The sequence below is a fragment of the Palaemon carinicauda genome, chromosome 18 (genome assembly GCF_036898095.1).
Source record: "Palaemon carinicauda isolate YSFRI2023 chromosome 18, ASM3689809v2, whole genome shotgun sequence".
Classification (NCBI taxonomy): domain Eukaryota; kingdom Metazoa; phylum Arthropoda; class Malacostraca; order Decapoda; family Palaemonidae; genus Palaemon; species Palaemon carinicauda.
The window spans coordinates 53,982,290-54,003,623 of record NC_090742.1 but is presented as its reverse complement, the minus strand read 5'-3'; the positions used below and the strand labels follow the sequence as shown (position 1 = coordinate 54,003,623).

At 41.1% G+C, this 21,334-nt stretch overlaps 1 protein-coding gene across 14 annotated transcripts in view; it reads right to left on the bottom strand.

Annotated features, from left to right (window-relative positions):
- Nucleotides 1-21,334, bottom strand: part of KrT95D (phosphofurin acidic cluster sorting protein KrT95D) — a 396,291-nt gene that overhangs the window by 107,458 nt on the left and 267,499 nt on the right. For all 14 annotated transcript variants that reach the window (XM_068392357.1, XM_068392366.1, XM_068392358.1 and 11 more), the window contains one exon: nt 18,629-18,783. In XM_068392357.1, the coding sequence (XP_068248458.1) occupies nt 18,629-18,783 (155 nt within the window). The remainder of the gene's footprint in view (nt 1-18,628; nt 18,784-21,334) is intronic.

Below are 21,334 nucleotides of genomic sequence, written 5' to 3'. Positions count from 1 at the left end.
CCTAAGAAAAATTAAGTAAAACATTGGTAATAACAAAATTAACATACTGTATAATCAATATACAGTAATCGATGCAAAAACTAACCTATACATATATGTGTACACTAAATGAGTTTGTTTCTTCATTATGATCAGAGATGAACGTAAACAAAACATTGGTTGCCATTTTTTATCGTGCTTTTTAGCGTGTTTAGGAAACGCATGATATAAAATCGCCTTTAATATTTGTGCCTGTTTTAGTTTAGGGTACTGTAGTACATGCATTAAGTGTTCTGTACATTAAAGGGTAGTTTGTTAACAGTACTACGTACAAGGGAAGGTTTTAAAAGTCCGAATATACATGTTAAATAAATAGGTAAATATGATGTCACTACTTCGCGGATTTTCACCTATCGCGGCCAGGTCTGGAACCTATCTACCGCGATAAACGAGGGTTCACTGTATATTCGCGGAAACTAAAGAATACTAACTGCATAATATAACTAATTCCTAGCAATGAAGACTAAATAACTAATACTGATAATTAGTAAAGAAACCGGGACAGTCGTTCTGGCTAACTAAATAAAGCATGCGATGCGAATGACAGCGTCGGCGACGCCTCCGGTTAGGCAATACTGTAGCTCCGCCACAAAACATAGTTTATTTTGAGAGAAAAACGTTACTTTACATCCAGAGCTAATTTATACAGTATAAGAAGTGAATACTCAACTTTCCAGAGACAGAAGAGGCTGAAGATTGTGACATGGCTGCAGTGAATAGCGACAAAACTGGGAAACACCACCTGGTCAAAGATGCTACTACGAAAGGAATGGAGTTGGCTGGCGGGGATGACGTCAGCAAGATGGCCGACGCATATGACGTCATCCGAGTGCCCATAACAGAAATGGAGGAGGAGAACTTTGTAATGGCTCCTCCTATATCTTGCCACTGATTCCCCCCTCGAAGTGTAAACGCTATATGGGGTGCAGATAACTATGTGGCGTGTCAAAAATACGTCCCGTTATTATGCGATATCCTAAGTGACAACCTTAAGGGTACTCGCGCCAGAAGTTAGAATTCTGAAAACCTTTAGTTTAATTCTCTGGGAATATCCACTATAGTCATATATACCCTTAGGAAGCTACTAAAGGAACCTTCCATCAGGACGACATGGCCTGAGGCCAAAAATTAAACTTTGTATTCAAGCGCACGAATACATTTTTATGTGTATATGTAATCATGAGCATACAAAATAAGACATTAGGAGTGCAGTCTAGGGGGGGGGGGGTCTGTTCAGGGTGACACCCACCCTAAAAGGGGGTGACACCCTGAGAGTTACATCTACAAAAAAGTTTGTCTTTCTAGCTCGAGGGCTATGATATGATTTTCAAAAAGTTATTTAATACTAGGGATACACTCAAAGGGGTTGACACTCAGGGGTGGAACCTTCAAAAAGATCGACCAAATCATGGTGACATCCTCGAGAGGGTTGTCCCCCCAAATGCTACAAATAATTAAAAAAAAAACTTTCTTGTATATACATTGTTCCTAGAATAATTCACATATTGAAAAGAAAATTTCAAGGATTAGGGGAAATATATATTCCCTTTTCTGCTAATTTCCATGTTGATAACTGCAATAGAAAAGACGCAGCTGTCATGTTGCCCTTTTGATATGGTGTTCAATGCTGCAACATTAGAGTAAACAGCATGATAGTGAGAGATATCAACGAGGGACAAAGCTGATCCCATAGACAATATTCGTCCTAAGTTGTACATATCTAGTTTATTATTATTATTTTACCTCATATTATGACCAAGCCATCAAAGAGACGCTTTTACCTAAAAAAGATAACCTTACAGAAAAAGCAACCAAGAATGATAAAAACAAAACAGGAATAAGAAAGGCCTTTGCTCAAATAGTAACAAAAGGGGATGCAATCGAAGATTTAAGAAAAAGAGATGAAATGAAGAAAAATAAAGGAAAACCCCCAAAGAAAGCATTAAGAGAGATAAAAACAAAACATATAATGGAAATACAAGCAATCTAATATTTCTCAATTTTTTAAGAAAAATGTGTGCAAACGCTAAAGTGAATATAAAAAAATCTAAATTGACCAAGGTAATTAATAGTGATAATTCAAACTACTTGGATAGTCCTGATAGTGAATCCAAAGGAATTTAATTCATTTTGGAAGAGCGTTTCACCTCCATATAAAGAAGCCTCAGTTGTAGGAAAATGGTATGTGGTAATTTATAAAGATAAGGAGTGTCCGTTATTTTGCATTGGTAGAGCAACAAAACTGTTTTTAAAGGAAGGAGGCAAAGTGACTCAACCTGAGTTCAATAGCTTGAAACCACATATCATTATCATCTGCTCCTACACCTATTGACGCAAAAGGCCTCGGTTAGATTTCGCCATTCGTCTCTATCTTGAGCTTTTAAAGCAATACTTCTCCATTCAACATCTACTTCGCGCTTCATAGTCCTCAGCCATGTAGACCTGGGTCTTCCAACTCTTCTAGTGCCTTGTGGAGCCTGGTTGAAAGTTTGGTGAACTAATCTCTTGGAGAGAGCAAAGAGCATGCCTAAACCATCTCCATCTACCCCTCACCATGATCTCATCCACATATGGCACTTGAGTGATCTCTTTTAGTTTCATTTCTAATACTGCCATTTAACTCCCAATATTCTTCTTATGGCTTTGTTCTCAAATCTATAAAATCTGTTGGATATTGTTTCATTGTTATAGCATGACTCATATCCAAACAGTAACACCGATCTCACTAAACCGATATATAGCCAGACTTTTATATGTAATTTCAGGCGATTTGATTTCCAGATTTTACTTAACCTAGCCATTGTCTGATTTGCTTTTTTGATTTGATTTCCAGATTTTACTTAACCTAGCCATTGTCTGATTTGCTTTTTTCAATCTTTCATTGAACTCAAAATCTTAATCCCTGTATTAGATATCATAGTTCCTGAATATCTAAATAGTTCCACCTCATTAAACCTTTTTCCTTCCAATGATATTTCATCTTCCATTGCATGTTCCATTCTCCTCATCTCTGTCTTTCTTCTATTTATCTTGACCTGTGGTGTTCTGCTAATAAGGACAGCGTCATCAGCATACTCTAGGTCAGCTTATTTCCTGTTACCAATACAGTCCAATCCTTCTCCAACATCCCCAACTGTTCTATGCATTACAAAATGCATGAGGAGGATAAACAACATAGTATTTTCATGACAACTGATGTAAGTGTGATGCCTTTGTAATTATTGCAATCAGTCAGATCTCCTTATTTTTGCCATTTTCACCAACACTCCTAGCTCCCATTCATCAGGCTTTGCCTCTTCACGCCACATTTTACAAAATAATCTTGTAAGTAATCTGGGAGTCACTTCATTTTCGGCCAATATTATCTTAGCAGTTATTCCATCGTAACCAGAGACTTCCCATCTCTTCGAGTTTTTTTATAAGATAGCTTCGACTTCAAACACACTGAATTCATTGATGGGCACATCAAGGTCTTCCTCAGCTTCAGAAATATCAATCAAATTATCCCCTTTATATCTCCTATTCATGATCCCACTAAAGTGTTCCATCCAACATTGCCTTTCTTCATCTTCTGTTGTTATAACAGCCCCATCTCTCTTTTTGATGGGTATATGCTTCTTCTTTTTTGCTCCCGTAGAGATTTCTATAATAATTCTATGTACAATTCTTTTACCATAGTCACTCCCTGAATCCATAGCTTTATCAGACTAATCTGCTTTCCTGTCTAAATATTCTCTCCAGTCATTTCTGGCTTTTCATTTGACCTCACTATCAATACTGGAATGATTAGCATCCACTACCTTGCAATTTTCATTACTTCCTCAAAAACTTTTAATAATCAACTTCTATCTTTATCTCCTTTTTATAGTCTCCCAATTATCATTCGTTAATTGTTTGCCATTTGTCTCTTAAAGTCTCTAAGACTGCAAATCGATTCTTACATTCAATTGCAAAGATTTCTGTGCTCATCCTCTAGAAGCTTAATTATATCAAACCTAGATATGTTATCTGCATTTCTGTTGGGCGCTTTCAGTTTTAATTTCAGTGTCGCAAGAGGAGCTAGTGGTAACAACCAATATTTGCACCTCTATAGCTTCTTACACTTCTCAGAGTCCTCCTTCTCTTTTTATCAATGGCTATGTGATCTATTTGATTTTTGTAACTGCCACATGATGAAGTCCATGTTTACTTGTGGATGTCTTTATGCTAGAAAAAGAATATCTCCAATAACAAGATTGTTTGTTGAACAAAAACTTATAAAATGTGCCCCATTTTCATTTGCAACTTCACCAAGACCCTCAAAACCCATCACATTCTATCGATTATTCCTTACAAATTCAGCATTGAAGTCACCAATCACAATTTTCATATCTCTCTCTAGGATTTCATCTGTTGCACTCTGCAATTCTTTATAGTATTCATCTTTCCTGTCTTCAGGGGAATCATTTGTTGGTGCATAGTTAACTATAATACTTATATTGCATTGCTTTGATTTAAACTTTGCAAGTGACCATCTGCTATATACAGCTCTCCATTCCATTAATGACTTTTCGGCTCTTGATGTCGTCATTCCTACGCCTTCTCTTCCAACTCCATCTGTTCTTCCTGAGTAGATAGATATATGTATTGCCTTGGTGTGAGTTCTTTACCAATCCCTTTACGTGTTTCACTTAGGGCTAAGAAATCCAAACTATATTTCATAAATCCATTCTCTACTTGCTGTAACTTCCAAATCTGATTCATTTTTCTAACATTCCAATTACTTATTTTCAATTTTTCTTTAGTATTTATTAACCGGGAGATTTTTAGCACTCGTAACGCCCGGGACTGGGGGCCATTCTTTCATTTTCACTTTTCAAAGAATGACTAAATCCATGAGGATTCATTGGTTAGAGTCATCAAATTACAGCCAGTTCCTTGTGATGCGCAGTGCCTAACTAAGCCAAGTGACCCCTGCCGGTCCATACTAATTCCACTAAGATCATCTGCTAGGCCTCAGGAGTAGATGAGTATCCATAGCACCAAACGGATACATACCTTTTTCAAATCACAGACGTAATTAAGGGTCCTTTATTTATGGAACCCAGGCTTTAACGAAAATGGCTAGTGCCATCTATAAAAGAACAGATGTAGTTTTTTGAGCACTCAGTTGAAGTAAATAGATAAGTCTTATATTCAGGCATTTAATTTGTTACGTATATGGCTATAATATATATTGAATTATTCACTTTCATTTCAGGTTTTGTATTGTACATATTTTTTCATTAGTAATAGGTTTGATTAATATTTTCTATGAAAAGAAAACCCTTTTCTTTTTCCATTTTTTGTAAAGCATTATTTTTTCCCTTGAAGTAAATGGTTAAAAATATTTTCAAATAACTATCATTTACCTATATTTTTGGTTAAAATTATTAAGAAAATATATAAATACATACAAGAATAATATGAAAGATAAGAAAATTACAAAATCTATTACTTAATAACTTAACATTATTAGTTGTTTCTTCATTTGTGTCCAAAATTGCCTCGCCATTTTTCGAGGTGAGGCAAAATTGGACACTAGATATTCCAAATTTTTTTTATCATTTTTTTTATTTTAAACCTTCATTAGGTATCATCTACTAATTTTTTTTTTAGAAATAATTATTTTTAGTATTATTTTTGAGAAGCCCTAAAATGAAGGTGAGGCAATTATTGGACTCCCATATTCAACTATTTTTTTTAGTGGTATTTAATACTTTTTCAAACCAAACATACTAATATTTATAAAGTAGAAGGTTGGGAAATTTCCAACAGCATTATAGTTTTTGAAAATTATAAATAGTTTTAGAGATATTGCAGGTGTCCAATTTTTGCATTACTTGTCCAAAATTGCCTCTGTCCAAAATTGCCTTACCCTACTATATTAGGTGAAGGACAAACCATGGTTCAACGATGATTGTAGACGTGCTTATTTAGAGAAGCAGGATACCTATCATCTTTGGAAGGGTAACAGATCAGATTTGACTTGGAATAACTATAACCAGCTTACAGCTTTGGCTCAAAGAGTTTATGCTTCAACTGAAAAGGAATACAATTCAACCATAAAATAAACCTTTTCTGATATAACCCAGGAGTTCTCTTGCTTGAGGGTACACTCAGGCACACTATTCGATTTAATTTCTCTTCCTCTTGTTTTGGTAGAATTTTTAGTTTATATAGGAAGTATTTATTTACATGTTGTTGCTGTTCTTAGGATATTTTATTTTTCCTTGTTTCCTTTCCTCACTGGGCTATTTTCCCTGTTGGGGCCCCTGGGCTTACAGCATTCTGCTTTTCCAACTAGGGTTGTAGAGGATGAGGATGATGATGATGATGATGATGATGGCAAGCCCTTTGGAACCACACAGCACCTCTCCATATATGTTTTTCCTTCACACCCTATTACTTCAATATCAAACTTACTAAAAAGTCAAAAAATATTACAGCAATACTTAATTACTTTTAATCTTGTGATATATGAAAAGTTTGTTAATTTTCATATATCATGCCACATAAATAATATTGCTGTAAACTAAGAAAATCTTCATATGCTTTATTTCTATAGTAGTTTCCAAATACTGGACTGTACAAAATATGAAATATAACTTTGAAAACTAATAATAAATTTTATTTTTGCACATGGTCTCTTGACTTTCTGCCTAGGCATCAGACCGAAACAGAATGAAAATCAATATATCTCTCTCTCTCTCTGCCTAGGCACCAGACTAAAACAGAATGAAAATCTGTGTATGTGTGTGTGTGAACTTCAAAATTAATGTGAGTGACAGGCACTGGGACTGGTGAGGTATTCAGAATCATCATAAATATTTAAATCCTAAAAAAATATAAAGATAGGTTTAAAAATAATGGTTTTTAAAAGCCGTATCTACTCATAACTGCATACCATTCATAAATACAAAAAAAAATAACTTACCGTATTTCCCTTGTCATAAGACGCTACAAGTGGTAAGACTTGCCCTTAAATTAGCAAATCATTTTTGGGGAAAAAAAAATTGAGGGTTTTACAATTCTTAGCAGCAATTCCTAGTCGGAGACTTTGGTGAGATTTTTATCTTGCACAGTAAATGAAGTGTTGGGGGCAGTTAAGGGAGTAGTAAAAAATAGAGGGTTGGGCATGAATGTAAAGAGAGTTCTATATGAGAAAGTGATTGTACCAACTGTGATGTATGGATCGGAGTTGTGGGGAATGAAAGTGATGGAGAGACAGAAATTGAATGTGTTTGAGATGAAGTGTCTGAGGAGTATGGCTGGTGTATCTCGAGTAGATAGGGTCAGGAACGAGGTGGTGAGGGTGAGAACGGGTGTAAGAAATGAGTTAGCGGCTAGAGTGGATATGAATGTGTTGAGGTGGTTTGGCCATGTTGAGAGAATGGAGAATGGCTGTCTGCTAAAGAAGGTGATGAATGCAAGAGTTGATGGGAGAAGTACAAGAGGAAGGCCAAGGTTTGGGTGGATGGATGGTGTGAAGAAAGCTCTGGGTGATAGGAGGATAGATGTGAGAGAGGCAAGAGAGCGTGCTAGAAATAGGAATGAATGGCAAGCGATTGTGACGCAGTTCCGGTAGGCCCTGCTGCTTCCTCCGGTGCCTTAGATGACCGCGGAGGTAGCAGCAGTAGGGGACTCAGCAGTATGAAGCTTCATCTGTGGTGGAAATGTGGGAGGTTGGGCTGTGGCACCCTAGCAGTACCAGATGAACTCGGCTGAGTCCCTGGTTAGGCTGGAGGAACATAGAGAGTAGAGGTCCCCTTTTTTGTTTTGTTCTTGTTGATGTCAGCTACCCCCCAAAATTGGGGGAAGTGCCTTTGGTATATGGATGGATGGACAGTAAATTCTCATACTTTGGGTGTATTATGAAATGTTCAAGTTAATATTAATTAGTTGCACACCGGTTATCCCAATTTAATTACATATTCATATAAGAAACCACTGAACAATTCATAGTTACCACCACAACTACTCATTTAGTGTTCCAAGTGCTGTTTACATGAAAGTAGTGTTGCCAAATGTTGTTAATCCAATATTGGTAAAGAAGTAAAATTCCAGCAATATTTTCCAAATTCCTCAGATAGCCTACACATTTTCACACAAACTTAATTATTGATCAAAGAAGTCTCATGAAATTCCTCTAGGTGGAATACTTTTGCTACTGTATGTGACTCTAGGTCTAGTTTTCTGCTAACTTGGTAACATGCACTCAACTAACAGCGAGATGTTTTTTTCAAGGTTGTAATCAGCAGCTGTCTGCTGTATTATTTTGGAACTCAGGCAATAAATTCATAATCAAAATATTCCTTTATTACAAAATATGAGAAAATAGATAAATACTGCATAAACAACTAATATGTCATAGCGTCGTCTACTAGGAGACCACTAGACACTGGCTGGCATGTTTGCTTGTAGAATGGGGTTAGCAAGTCATCAGCCGATTACCAAAACAAATAACTTGCTATTGTACTACATTAAACGAAGTGCAATATGAAAATAAATTTATTCATTACATATGAATGATAATTGTAGGTTTATATTTTATGTCTGGTGAGTGAGGGCTTGTATGTCATTGGTTGGGTGTTTGAGGATTGTCAAACTTCCCTATACAATTTTTTCTTAAGTGTTAAGACGCCGGGTGATTTTGGGTGGCATTTTTTTCAGGAAAAAAGGTGCGTCTTATGACATGGGAAATACGGTAATTAAAAAGAAAACCAAATTAAATTTAATTTAAAAGACCGATTTCATGTACAGTTTTACGGGCTGCTAACGCAAGAGCCCGTGCCTAGCACAAGGTAAGGCAATCAAAGAAACCAGCAAGCAAGCGATGTACAGTAGATACCCAAAATGAGAATCTACATAAATAAACCTATAATTTTGATCTTATCAAATATATTTTATAGCAATGTTGTTACTTAAAAAGTATGACATATGAAGCTTTACTCAAATCCTTACACTGAAGGTTCAGAGACCTTGAATGACAATTTCCATAAACTAATGCCTACAATAATTGTATGTTCTGTGCAGAACACTTTTATTTGCCTATTCTATAACCACATTTTTCACACTGTGTATCATTCATTTCTGGTAGTGCATTTCTCAATCTTACTATATTTTAGAGGTAAAGAAACTTTATTTCCATACTGAACTGTACATATAATACTATAAACAATAACAAAACAAGAAATAAAAGAAATTTGCAAGCTCATGAAAAAGTAAGACATAAAGATTAAAGAACCATCAGATAAGATAACTCTACTCTATGTTTGTTTACATATTTATGAAGGCGAGATAACTGAGGTGTATTGTTACTTTATATATTTGTTATTGATATCAGTAAATTAGTAATTGTAGCCTAATAAAAACATCAAAAGTAATCTGAGGTGTTTTGAGTTTCACTTACCACCAAAATATCACCAAAACCACATGAGTTTCACTTACCACCAGAATATCACCAAAACCACAACATATTACTGTAGTAGCCTAGCCTATCCTAACCTATAAATGGGTCAAATACCATATTCTTGGGAACAAATCATTCTGGTGCCCTAACCCAAAAATCTTAAAGGATAACTTTATGACAAATGACTTTTTTTGGGCTCGGAAGCCATGACATCCTGATGGAAGGTTCCTTCAGTAGCTTCCTGAGGGTATATATGACTACAGTCGATATTCCCAGAGAATTAAACCAAAGGTTTCACAGAATTCTAACTTCTGGCGCGAGTACCCTAAAGGTTTCCCTTTAGGATATCGTATAACAACAGGGGACGTATGCTTGACACGCCACATGGCTATCTGCACCCCACATAGCGTTTACACTTCGAGGGGGAAAGGTGGCAAGATAACTGAGGAGCCGTTACAAAGTTATCCTCCTACGTTCCTGTTACGGTACCTCGCGACGTAAACAAACGGCAGACATAGCTGTCCGCCATCTTGACTGACCTCTCCATTCCAATTCTAGTAGCGTCACTGCATCGTTTGGTTTTTCCCAGTTCTTGCTTTTTTCAACGCCATGTCGCAATCTTCGGCCTCACCTTCTTCTGGAAAGTTGAGTACCATATTCTTGTATCGTATAAATAAGCTCTAGCCGTCGAGTAACGATTTTTTATCCTTAAAATCTTGTGTTTTGTGGCGAAGCTGTGCCTTGACCGGATGCGTCATGTTGCGACGCTGCTGTTCGCCTCGCATGCTTTATTTAGTAAGCCAGAACAGCGTTCCCGGTCTCATAACTAATTTAATATCATTAGTTATTTAGTCTTCATTGCTAGGAATTAGTCATATTATGCCGATAGTATTCTTCGGCGAACTTAGTTAGCCGAACCCTACGCTAGCCTACTAGCCTATCCCCTAGGCTCGATGCCTAAGTGTTCATGTTTACTTCCTGCATGATATAATAAGTGTTCCTAGTGTTAATTTACGAAATGAAGATTTAGGCAATTATACATACAAGATTCAGTGATTGCACATGTGTTTTTTTGCCTTCTAGGGACCATACAAGGGGTCGTGGGTGGTCTTACCATCGACTCTTTTACCCCTAACCTATTGCTGGGGCCCTTGTATGCTTCCTTATCTCCCTAGTTACCTTATTTAAGGTAATCTCCTCCCTCTGCGGTAGCCTAGGCTACATCCTAGCCCTCTTACCTCGAATGGCATTCGGGTAGGTTAGGCTAGGATTGTTCTTCCCTTCTCATCGCCATTGTTCATGGCTCGAGTTAGGACAGAACCCCAGAGTACTTGTCATTCACCCCAGCCCACCTTAGGAGAACGTTTTCTCCTTCTGGTACAGGCTGGAGGATGAAGGTGGAAGGGCTCTGCCTTTCCCCCTAGTCTGCACTTGGTTGGGTCACGACCCTTCCTCCCTGTAGCCTAGCGACTTGTCCTACCCCTGTCTTATCTAGTCTGGGAGAATGGTTCTCCTAGCCTAGGTTAGGCAGTCTTTGGGATTCTGTTTCAGTATAGTTTAGGACAGGACACTAGTGGTGTACCTAAGCTGAGCTGGCCTGTCCTAGGTTGGGGAGCGTTATCTCCCCCCCCCCAGATAGGCTAGCCTATAAACAGATTCCCTTCTCTTGCGGGTGTAAGGGCGTGTCCCCACCCCCTTATCACTCCCTCTCAGGACCCTTTCCCCCTCCCCCCACTCTGTCCCTTTGTGTTGGCTTGCCATCACACCCGTCCGCTGTCCTACAACTCCTCCGCTTGCCGGCGAGTTGTGGGATTGGCTGTGTTCTTCTGATAGATGGTCCGTTCTGCTACACTTCCCTAACATAGTTGAACTATGGGATAGTGCCGGCAGTCGGCCTGCCGGCGGAAGACCTCCCTCCTTGAGTGTTCTCTGGCCCTCCCTTAGGCTACCACAGGCAACATAGCCGTCTGTCGGCTCTCTGCCGCCGGATGATAGGCGTATCCCCCCTTTCATGTGAACACTCCTTCCGGAGGAAAGTTAGTTTGGGTACTGGGTATTACCCTTCCTTTCCTTCCCCCTTACCTTTCTCTCTTTCTATCTCGGTGCCGGCGCTAGCCGCCGGCATCTTGGGTAACCTTCCTGCTTCATTGGATGATGTCAGTGATGGTCTACCATTGCCGGCTGCCTGCCGGCTGCCGGGGGCCACCGTCTTGCCGGCTGCCGGGGGCCACCGTCTTGCCGGCTGCCGGGGGCCACCGTCTTGCCGGCGATCCGGCCTCCACTTGCCGGCGCTAGCCGTCGGCATTTTGGGTAACCTTCCCGCTTCATTGCATGATGTCAGCGACGGTCTACCATCGCTGGCTGCCTGCCGGCTGCGGGGGCCCACCGTCCTGCCGGCGATCCGCCATTCCCAAGTGTCTTCCTGTCTCTCTGCCACTTGGGATGTGGCCATTGATGGGTTCACCTCGCTAGACGGGCATCCGGCCTGCCGTCAGTCTGCCGGCGCTTCTAGCCTCAGCTTACAGTGGACAATCACCCCTCCCGGCTGCCGGCCCCGTGCCAGCTGTTACTATCATGCAGCTGTGTAGACTAGCCAGTTCTCCTCTGAAATTTCATACCATAGAACAATGACTATTGTACAGTATACGGTTGTACAGTGAAACATTTCCAGCATATTCTGTGCTTCCTTGTGCAGTCTCTTGCTGGGACTGAACCTGCAAAAAGGGGTTTATTCTAATTTTCCCCCATTTTCTCTATATAAACTGAATGATTTCAGCTTTGCACCTCTCTCTGATTAATTCCCCAGAGGAAGCCTAAGCTTGGCTCATCCGAACGGATGCTTTTTCCCCCCTTTTAAGAACTCTACAAGTTCTAAGGAATTAATTTCAGTGTAAGGTCGCGGCAATTGGCTGGGCAGGATTCACAAATATGTGCCTTCCTACTTCTTTTCTAGCTCACCTATCCTGAGCTCATAACCAAAATGAATCTTATATTTCATAAGTTGCTACTTAAATTTTAATCTAAGATTACTGTAAGTCATGATATAATGACTCTCAAGTACTCATTGTCTCTTTCTTTTACAGGAGGAGTACGTGAAGTGTGAGAGCTCCTTCTGCGGAGTTCGTCGCCCTGACTTTTATGGGCATCTGGCGTGCCGGACCCACGCCGCCTGTGCCACCAAGAAAGGGAATCTCAAGTATTGGGATCTGCAAAACTTGTTCAGTCTGCAAAAGCCTCCTGGATGAGGCGTTTGACAACCCTCTGTCCTCGGAGGCCCGGGACAATGCACGAGAGAAACTACGCAAGTGGGTGTGCGGTTTCCAGAGGAATGCCACAGTGCCTTATCTCCCCAACGAGAAGATGAGGGCCCTTCTCTTTCCTAAGGCATCGGCTGATGCCGTGATCCCTAAGGACGAGATCCCGTGTTCAACTTACGGTTGAACCGGACGTTACGGCCGCTCTCCAGGGCTGTCACATCGATGAGGTGGAAGGGATGTCGGACGTGTCCGAAAATACCGAAAGGACCCTCATGACTGAGGGTCAGGAGGAAGAAGAGGATCAGGTGGAGTTCCCTGATTCGGAGGGCGAGGTCGCCCGAACACCCTCTGCGGCTTCTGCTGTGGTCGAGGAGCCAGTTCCCTCTACATCTGCTGCTTCGCTTCCTCCGCTGCCGACCACCCAGGATACCATCCAGGTCCTGGTAGCACTCATGGACGAGAGGTTCCGCAAAGGTCAAGAGGACCTCAAGAGGCATTTCATGGGCTGGAAGCAACCGAAGAAACTCTCGGTCAAACAGCTTCCCCCTTGCTCAGTGTCAAATCCCTGGAGGTATGCCGAGCACATGCCAATAACGACGGGGCGCATTTTCATTAATGACAAAATGGGTGCCGTTCCCCTTGAAGAGGTAGAGTTCTACCCTAGCTTTGAGGCATATCCGGACTGTTACGTCAAGCTTAAGTCCGAACCGGCCTCCAAGGAGGAGACCGAACCTAAGGAAGTGATCATATTCGAGCACTCCAAGGCCCAGGCTATGCTGGCTGATTGCCTCAAGAGTCGAGGCTTCACTAACTCCAAGATGCCAGCGTTGAGCAAGAAGCATCCATCCTTTCTTGCTCCTCCTACCATGGTCTTTCCCTTCCTGGAAAAGGCTCTAAACGTGGTCTTGAAGGCGGTGGAGGAAGGAAAGCCCTGCCCTACACTGGAAGAGTGTAGGCCTCTCTCCCTCGCCTTACCCCACGGTTGGGAAACTGGAACCTGACGTCGCTGGACGTCAGTTTAATGAAGATCTCCCTAAGCTTAACGACCATCTGCTACGTAGGGAACAAGACACCAAGGAGAGGCTAGCTGCCTCCCTATCCCATCAAGTTCAACTTGAGGCAATGGCCGGGGACATTCGGGTCCCAGACTTCTACATGGTTCTTGCTAAGACCCACCTTGCGACCGGGATGAAGCATTTGTTCAGCTTCATCAAGGCCCGGAGAGCCTGTAGAGAGTACGTGTTCGCCAATGCAGCCGTGAAGCATGAACCCCGGAAACTGATCTCCTCCAACATCTGGGGCAAACATCTCTTCCCAACAGCTTTGGTGAAGATCGTGGACAAGGCTGCCTCTGAGAACTGGAACCTTCTCAACAAGTGGGGTATGTCCCGGAAGAGGAAGTCCTCTCAGGATGAAGGTCCGCAACCTATGAGGAAACCCTCCAAGCCTAGGCCCCAACAGCGTCACGCCAAACGTCAGTTTCCGGCTCCTGCTACTCCCCAGATAGTGGCCCAGCCACAGCAGACCTTTCAGCTGGTCCCTCAACCGGTGGTGTCCCAATCACCAGTTTTCACTCCTGCCTACGAAAGACAGTCCACTACCTTTCGTCCCAGAGGTAGAGGCTCCGGCAGAGACTCCTCTCATCGTCCTTCCAGAAGCAGAGGAGGAAGGGGAGCAAGCGGCCGAGGTGGTAAACCCTCGGGAAACCAGAAGCAATGAAGTGCTTCCGGTGGGAGGAAGACTCCGCCACTTTCAGGATCGTTGGACCTTCGATCCTTGGGCACACAGCATCATCAAGAAGGGACTAGGGTGGAGTTGGATACAACCACCTCCAATCTTCCACCAATTCTTCCAGCCCTCAACCCCCATCCTAGAAGAATATGTCCTAGAACTCTTGAACAAAAAGGTGATCAAGAGGGGAAAGTCCACCAGGTTCCAGGGAAGACTGTTTTGTGTTCCCAAGAAGGACTTAGACAAGCTCAGAGTCATTCTCGACTTGTCCCCTCTCAACAAGTTCATTGTGAACAACAAATTCAAGATGCTGACTCTTCAACATATAAGAGCTCTACTGCCTCACAAGGCTTACACGGTCTCAATAGACCTGGCAGATGCCTATTGGCACATTCCAATGAATCACCAAACTTCCTCCTACCTAGGATTCAGGCTCCAAAGAAGAAACTACGCCTTCAGGGCCATGCCCTTCTGGCTCAACGTGGCTCCAAGAATCTTCACGAAACTAGCAGACACGATCGTCCACCAGCTACGCCTCCAAGGCGTCCAGGTGATGGCTTACCTAGACGATTGGCTGGTTTGGGCGCCATCATCAGAAGAATGTTTGCGTGCCTGCAGAAAGGTGACCCAATTCCTGGAACATCTGGGTTTCAAAATCAACACCAAGAAGTCTCGCCTGTCTCCAGCTCAGAAGTTTCAATGGTTAGGAATCCATTGGAATCTTCAGTCACACCGCCTTTCCATCCCTCTGAAGAAAAGGAAGGAAATAGCCGGGTCTGTCAAAAGACTTCTCAAATCCAAATGGATTTCAAGACGACAGCAGGAGCGAGTACTCGGCTCCCTACAGTTCGCCTCAGTGACAGACCCAGTGCTACGAGCACAGCTAAAGGATGCTTCAGGAGTCTGGAGACGAAACGCATCCATCGCTCGAAGAGATCTCAAAAGACCCCTACCAAACAGGCTTCGCTCACTCCTCAAGCCGTGGTCGGAAACAAGGACCTTGAAAAGATCTGTCCCTCTTCAACCACCACCTCCATTGATCAACATCCACACGGATGCCTCACTAGAGGGATGGGGGGGTCACTCCCACCAACGACAAGTTCAAGGTACATGGTCTCCCCTGTTCAAGACGTTTCACATCAACATCTTGGAGGCCATGGCGGTTCTTCTCACTCTGAAGAAACTATCTCCTCGTCCTTCGATCCACATTCGTCTAACTCTGGACAGCTCCGTGGTAGTCAGATGTCTCAACCGTCAGGGCTCAAGATCGCCCCACCTCAACCAAGTGCTTTTGCCCATTTTCCACCTGGCAGACAAGAAAAAATGGCACTTGTCTGCAGTTCACCTGCAAGGATTCCGCAATGTGACGGCGGACGCTCTATCGAGGACAAGTCCCATAGAGTCGGAATGGTCCCTAGACGCAAGATCATCTCCCGTCAAGTCCAGGAACTGCAGATTGACCTCTTCGCGACGAGTGACAACAATCAACTTCCTCGATATGTGGCCCCATACGAGGACCCCAAAGCGGAAGCAGTGGACGCCATGTCCCTGGACTGGAACAAATGGTCCAAGATTTACCTGTTCCCTCCACCCAATCTTCTGCTGAAAGTCCTCTCCAAACTGAGAACCTTCAAGGGAACAGCAGCCCTAGTGGCTCCTAAGTGGCCCCGGAGCAACTGGTTTCCCCTAGTCCTGGAGCTACAACCCAAGCTGATCCCTCTGCCGGGCCCAGTTCTCTCCCAGAAGGTGCAGAAGTCGACTGTCTTTGATTCATCAAAGAAAGTCCAAGACCTTCATCTCATGATTTTCTCTCCCTAGCCGTGGAGAAAAGGTTTGGAATCTCAAAGAAAAGTTTAGACTTCTTAGAGGAATACAAAACAAAGTCTACCAGAAGGCAATATGAATCATCCTGGAAGAAGTGGGTGTCCTTTGTCAAGGCAAAAAACCCTATGGAAATCTCCATAGATTTTTGTATGTCCTTCTTTATTCACATTCATGGACAAGGCTTGGCGGCCAACACGATTTCCACTTGTAAATCGGCCTTGACAAGACCACTACTGTACTCCTTCCAAATAGATTTGTCCAACGAAATCTTTAACAAACTTCCGAAGGTATGTGCTAGACTCTGTCCTGCACCTCCACCGAGACCCATCACCTGGTCCCTGGATGAGGTGCTCCATTTTGCCTCTAGCTTGGACAACGAATCTTGCCCTCTGAAAGACTCGACTTAAAAAGTAATTTTCCTTTTTGCTCTCGCATCGGGAGCCCGAGTCAGTGAAATAGTGGCACTATCAAGAGAAGAGGGCCAGATACAGTTCACCGACACAGGGGAACTTACCCTCTTCCCTGACCCTACGTTTCTCGCCAAAAATGAACTCCCCACCAAGAGATGGGGACCTTGGAGAATCTGCCCTCTGAAGGAAGATGTCTCTCTATGCCCAGTGGAAAGTCTTAAGGTCTATCTTCGAAGAACTTCAGACTTTGGCGGAGGACAGCTTTTTAAAGGAGAAACATCGGGTAGTGACCTGTCACTTAAACAACTAAAGGCGAAAATCACCTACTTTATTTGCAGAGCGGATCCTGACAGTACACCGGCAGGTCATGATCCTAGGAAAGTCGCCTCTTCTCTAAATTTTTTCCAAGGTATGGATTTCGAAAGCCTCCGATCCTTCACAGACTGGAAATCCTCAAGAGTGTTCTTTAAACACTATGTGAAGCAGGTGCACGGTTAAAAGATTTGTGGTAGCAGCAGGTAGTGTATTGAAACCAGCTGCTTAGTGCTGCGTAGAACAGTGAGTTATTTCGGGACTCTAGCTCAACGGGTGCCTGTATTGACCCTAGTGCGATACATAGTGATTTCAGGTGACACTTAGTGTCACAAAAGACTGTTCTTCCTCAAGGTGAAGTGACATAGATTCTAACACGTGTGCCACATGTTCTTGGACATGAAGTGTATTGTGACTCTTAAAGACTTTCGTTCCCCAGGAACTTATGTGTATAAAGGCAAATTCTTTCCTTTCAGGTTCCACATCACCGTCTTTTAGTTCATGATCTATGTCTGTTATTCAACAATTTTATTGTAAATTATTTACCTTATTTTACTTTATTGCAATTTCTTGAATAAAATAGATATTTTATTTACCATATGCGTCTTATTTCGCCTTTCCATATGAAAATGAATTGCTTTTACTGTGTTTCAATGCCCCTAATTATTCTTTATTATATCATATATAATAATTATCCTGTCTGAAATATGCTCACCAAGCAAATGAAATATTGTTCCTACACAAATATTTAACCTTCCGATCTGTCTACGAGACCGGCACGATCCTCGCATCCAGGTGAGTCTATCTTCATCAGGGTACTTCGAGATGTTCTTCTTGTCCAAACAGGACCTCCCTGCCAGGGGGGCAGGAAGCCATGTCATTGTTTATGCCACAGGTAGTGACATATAACGGAGATGTCACGGTTTCTAAGGTTACTAGACCAAAGGAATATTGTTTGAAGTAGAGGGCACTTTGAAATGGGGTAAAACCCCGATAAACTAATTTTCTGGTACACCTCCATCAGAACGTCATGGCTTGAGCCCAAAAAAAGGATTTTGAGCGAAGCGAAAATTCTATTTTTGGGTGAGATGGCCATGACGTCCTGATGGACCCGCCTTACTGGTTCTAGTTCGGCCTATCAGGCCCCTCCCTTTCATATTGTATCGTGGAAGCTGGCAGAAACGCTGAATATGGAATGAAGAGGACAGACGTGATGTCAGTCAAGATGGCGGACAGCTATGGCTGCCGTTTGTTTACGTTGCGAGGTACCGTAACAGTAACGTAGGAGGATAACTTTGCAACGGCTCCTCAGTTATCTTGCCACCTTTCCCCCTCGAAGCGTAAACGCTAAGTGGGGTGCAGATAGCCATGTGGCGTGTCAAGCATACGTCCCCTGTTGTTATACGATATCCTAAAGGGAAACCTTTAGGGTATTCGCGCCAGAAGTTAGAATTCTGTGAAACCTTTGGTTTAATTCTCTGGGAATATCCACTGTAGTCATACATACCCTCAGGAAGCTACTGAAGGAACCTTCCATCAGGACGTCATGGCCATCTCACCCAAAAATAGATTTTTCGCTTCGCTCAAAATCCGTTTAATAAAAGAAGCAAATATAAGATGCTTACCAAGAGGAATGATAAGAAATCTAACATGATTTTGGAAGTCGGGTGGCTTGGAAGAAAATTGGTCTACATATGGTCGTAAAACACAGCTGATATACGTATCAGAACCAACCACCACCACCTTCATGGGACCAGGTGCCTTTGCATTACTGTTACAGCTGTGGAAAATATATACATAAATATACATACATAACATGCAAGTTCTGTTTATAATTACCAGGCACAAAATATATTACAAAAGTTATGATAAAAAAATAATGATATCACATCTACTATTAAGACATTCATACTAACAAGAAAAATTAGGTAATCAAAATCCTTTAAAAATGTAGAGCACGTATATTCAAACAATATATGTAGATTTACACACAAAATTATGTTAAGGAAGTTCTTACAAAAGCAATATTAAGCTCTTCAAATTATTATGGAGTTGATTTAAACTTTACATTACCATTTAGTTTACTGTAATGACAACTAATAAGAAATTAAGTAGACAGTATTTCAAGCTCAGTACAAAGTCACATTTGTAAACATTCCCAAGTATGTTTTAAAAAAGTTAATTTTAATTATAAAATTTATTATTTCTCTACTCACCTGATGTTCACATTGCTTCTCTCGAGAAGCACGGTTATATCGATGTTTAACCTCAACACTAAAAAGAAATCTCATAGTTTTTCTTCCTATAAACTTAGGCCTCCAATATATTAATGAGACTATTGGTTAATGGCAATAACAATGTCTTTGAGTCTTGAAGTCCTGACTATTCCCTATCCTCTTGATGCTACTAGCCAGTGCGGATGACGGTAGACATGTATTTGAACATTAGGCGAGTATAAAAATAACATGCTTCATTATCAAAATTTTGTTTTGTTTCTATAAACCTCCCTTTATGTTATTATGACTGACTCCCACACTCTGATGGAGGCGAGTTACCAGTGATGGGAAGAGAAGGGTCATTTATAGTTTTCAAGTAATAAACATAATTACAGTATTGCCCAAGTACTTATTCACATAAACACCAATACTGAGTAACTAAAACTTAGTAATAAAAAAAAATTAATTAAACCCAAAACGTTATTAGACCACATCCCTAGCAGCCACTATAGCACCTAAGGAACAGCCTACTTGATAAGCAAACCAGGATCATTTAAGATATGTCCAGAGAATATTGACTTGGTATGCCATTGAGGAGCTGCTAAAACCCTTTCCAAAGATTATTTTCTGCCAAATTCAAGAGATGTAGCTGCATTTCTAATACTATGAACCATAACCATCAAATCTTGGATCCAACTCTTTATGATTCTTCACAACCCGAATTCAAACAAGAAAGAGCATTGCATTTTTGGACAAAGGACGATTTAAAACTCTAATCCTCTTAAACAAATTAGGAATATTACCTCAAATACATGTAGTCTTGTCAAAATTGAATATAACAGCTCTGACAGAAATACATATGTACTGAAGAAATGCTAATCTCCTTTCCCAAGAGGGAATATAAAATAACTGTAGTAAACCTTTGGTTTTAAATTCATTCTTATTTCTGAAAGTAAGCAAAAGAGATAAGCTCCATCTTATGTTCCCTTAAGCCTACCTTAAAAGACAGTGCTTATAATTCACTTATGCATTTAGCTGATGCCAATATCAACTTAAAAAGTGTCTTAGCTGTGAGACCTTTGACTGAGTTTCACAAGGTTCAAAATGTGACTCTTTTAAATATTGTAATAATACATCTAAATTAAAAAAATAAATCTCACTACTAGAGGTCTTTAAACATTAAAGGATCTAAACATATCCACTATAATATCTTCAAGGGATAAAACTAATCTTAGATGCTCAATTACAGAATTAAGTGTGGATCTATATCCCTTAATGGCAGAAATGGAAAGTTTCTTTCCATTAAAATGTTAAGTTAAAATCTTGATAATATTATCCAAACTCATTCTAGTCATTGATATATTTCTTGACTTACACCAATTAAAGTAAACTTTTCATTATCTTTGATGGATTATTAGTAAACAGTCTTTTGAACTATGATACACAATCTAGTGGACAAGGAAAATCCTTTGTTTCTGAGAATATGGTGAATAGTCCACATGCAGTTACATGTAGCACATATGGGTTAGGATGCATCACCTTCCAAACTGGTTGTCTAAAAGGATTGGCTTTGTACGGTAACTTCCTCAGATACTTTGACAACAGGGGCACCTGATCTGTAAACCTTGCCCTTTGACGCCAAAATTGAGCTATCAACGTTATTCTGCAGTTCGTAGAAACTCTGAAACTTGACTATTACCGGATGAATGGTGGAAAAGGTGTAATGGTCCGGATTTAACCAATCTGATGATAGGATGTCTACCCTCCACAATATGGTATCTAGACATGGTGAACAAAACATCTTTATCTTTTTGTTCTGTCATGTTGCTTTGCCAACCCAACCATTTCCAGATTTCTAGACATACAAACATACAGACATTTTGTTTGGAGGAATTTGGTTTTCCTCGCTTAAATAATTTACCAAGATCTTCGGTTTTCTCAAGATAAACCAAAGAAGGAGTATTAATCCTCTCAAATTTATTTGAAGTTAATAGATTGTAATCTTGTTCCCCATTGGTTATAAATGTTGCCAAATACTTTCATATTGTGTGGACACTTAGCCAAGGCTTTTCCTATTACCCGTGGTTCCTGATCTTGGTGGGCCTTCAATACCAC